The following is a 2,167-nucleotide window of genomic DNA, read 5'->3' on the forward strand; positions in this document are numbered from 1 at the left end:
ATGGGGGCCCCTAGGGTTCACGTTGTTTGAAGTATCCAGCAACTGGATAATATTTTCAACTATTTGTTGCGGCAGGTTACAAAGCGACACGCCCAGCAGCTGCATGCGCGACACCTGTACTGCGACGTGTCACTGTCACGACATGGACACGTGTGTGCCTCCAGAGGCTCTTCATGCAGTAGCAGACTCTATAAATGAAGGCCAGGATCGCCGACCTCGAGGATCGCCTTCATCTTCCTCCTATTCCCAATCTGCAAAAACTACAGAGTCAGTCGCACCAGCATTCACCACCTTAGTTTCTTCCAACAATGGCGTCTCACGAAGAGAGCTACCGAGCTGGCGAAGTCAAGGGCCGTACTGAGGTATATTTATATGTGTGGATACTTAATATCTTGTCCTTGAAGCGTGGTGACTTCTGTGAAGAAGATAAAGAAGATGAATTCGAACCCGTTTATTTTTATAGTGATTGAACTCGAATCTTGGTGTCCACACAGGAGAAGACGGCCGGAGCGATGGGGGCCGTGAGAGACAAGGCCGAGGCGGCGAGGGACAAGACCTACGAGACGGCTCAGGCAGCCAAGGACAAGACCTACGAGACCGCTCAGGCGGCCAAGGACAAGTCCCACGAGACGGCGCAGGGGGCCAAGGACAAGACCCAGGAGGGCAAGGACCTGTCTGGCAGCTATGCCGGCGCAGCCAAGCAGAAGGCCTCTGAGACCACCGAGGCCGCCAAGGCCAAGGCGGCGAAGGCCGCGGAGCAAGTGAAGAGCATGGCCCAGGGCACCACGGAAACAGTGAAGCGCACCTTCGGGATGGCCGGCGACGACCTCGACAGGGACGACCCGACCCTGTATAAGGACGACCCGCCCCGCCACACCTAGCTCCTCCTCCGCTGGAAGGCGGTCGGTCGATGGGCGTCGCCCACTGCTGCGTTTGTGTGTGTGTTTTTTTTAATGGTGATTATCCAGATGCGGACTTGTTTTTATGGGTCCTCTGTGCTTCCTCTGTGTCTTTTTTTTTTTTTTTTTTTTTGGGTAAATAAAAGGTACAATCCCAACTTTATCACTAAATAAAATATGATATAATTTCCTTAGAGGCTGCTAGCAAGTAGAACGTGGTATCTAATCGCTTCGCTACATTAATATTTATAAATATATCCGCGGGTCAATTGCCTTTTCGAAAGATATGATGAATTTTGAATTTCGAAAGCGATCCCAGAATTTTTGAATATCATTAAGTAGTGCCGGTCCTATGATATCCTGTGATATCCGTTGTCTTTTTTTAGTTTCGAAAGCGTGTGGGTTTGTCTTTTGGTGGTGACATTGGCACTTCTGGTACAACAGTTCTGTTTTCGATTGGAATAAGATTCTTTCCCTTTCTTCCTTAAAGTCTTTGATCTGTTTGCCAACTCCTTTGGGGATCTGCTCCTGTTCTGTGGGACTCAAAAATGGTGGGAAAGAGATCCAACAAGACTTGCCCAAAGAGAACGAACAAAGACAAAATGCGGAGAAGAAAACGCAAAATCAATCCGAGTATATCATGAACGAAGAATCCAAGTCGGGTTCTCAGATCTCCTTTCGGATAAGACTTGACCCGGGTTTCGAGTTGAAAAGATCCGATTGCCCATCCTTACTATCCATTAGATCATATTATTCAAGCAAATACAATCTCATTAGAAGACAAAAAATCAAGCTCAATGGAAACAATTCTTTTCATTGTTTGCATCGATAGACTATATTGTTTCATCCAATATTCATGCACTATGAAGTGGACAGCCTGCATTTAAAGATTTCTGTTGTCTTCTTCCTTCCTAGAATATCATCAATTCATGATGTAAAAGCATTTAAAAAATGGATGAAGGAGTATTGTGTGCTCATATATTATGTCGGCTACTACCATTTCAAATTTCTTGAATTTTTTTTTATCTCGACCAAAAAAAAAAAATCTTCTTTTTTATCTCCTAGCTATTTTTGAAAAAGGGAAAAGAATTTCAAGTCTCGGAATATTCTCCCTTTACATACTTGTTAATTTCTGTATATTGTGTAGAAAATTTTGATGAAGTGCTAATCCGAATAATTCGTAATCGTATGATTTTTACAATATCTCTTAAATAACTATTTTATGGATACACCATACAAGTATTTGCATGTTCAGCTTAACTAATTAT

At 44.0% G+C, this 2,167-nt stretch overlaps 1 protein-coding gene across 1 annotated transcript; it reads left to right on the plus strand.

Annotated features, from left to right (window-relative positions):
* The first annotated feature begins 224 nt into the window (after nucleotides 1-224).
* On the plus strand, nucleotides 225-1,018 carry LOC115738056 (late embryogenesis abundant protein 2-like). Its single transcript, XM_048283998.1, has 3 exons — nucleotides 225-362; nucleotides 495-572; nucleotides 639-1,018. Exons 1-3 carry the CDS (start codon nucleotides 309-311, stop codon nucleotides 879-881), a joined length of 375 nt encoding a protein of 124 aa, XP_048139955.1. The 5' UTR covers nucleotides 225-308; the 3' UTR covers nucleotides 882-1,018.
* Nucleotides 1,019-2,167: the final 1,149 nt, after the last annotated feature.

This window comes from Rhodamnia argentea, chromosome 8 (assembly GCF_020921035.1).
Source record: "Rhodamnia argentea isolate NSW1041297 chromosome 8, ASM2092103v1, whole genome shotgun sequence".
Taxonomy (NCBI): domain Eukaryota; kingdom Viridiplantae; phylum Streptophyta; class Magnoliopsida; order Myrtales; family Myrtaceae; genus Rhodamnia; species Rhodamnia argentea.

Bases quoted from the DNA above. Each gene is read 5' to 3' on its own strand.
- LOC115738056 (XM_048283998.1), top strand. From the start codon at position 309: ATGGCGTCTCACGAAGAGAGCTACCGAGCTGGCGAAGTCAAGGGCCGT. The intron at 363-494 runs GTATATTTATAT...GTGTCCACACAG, and splicing joins AAGTCAAGGGCCGTACTGAG to GAGAAGACGGCCGGAGCGAT. The intron at 573-638 runs GCAGCCAAGGAC...GAGACGGCGCAG, and splicing joins AGACCTACGAGACGGCTCAG to GGGGCCAAGGACAAGACCCA.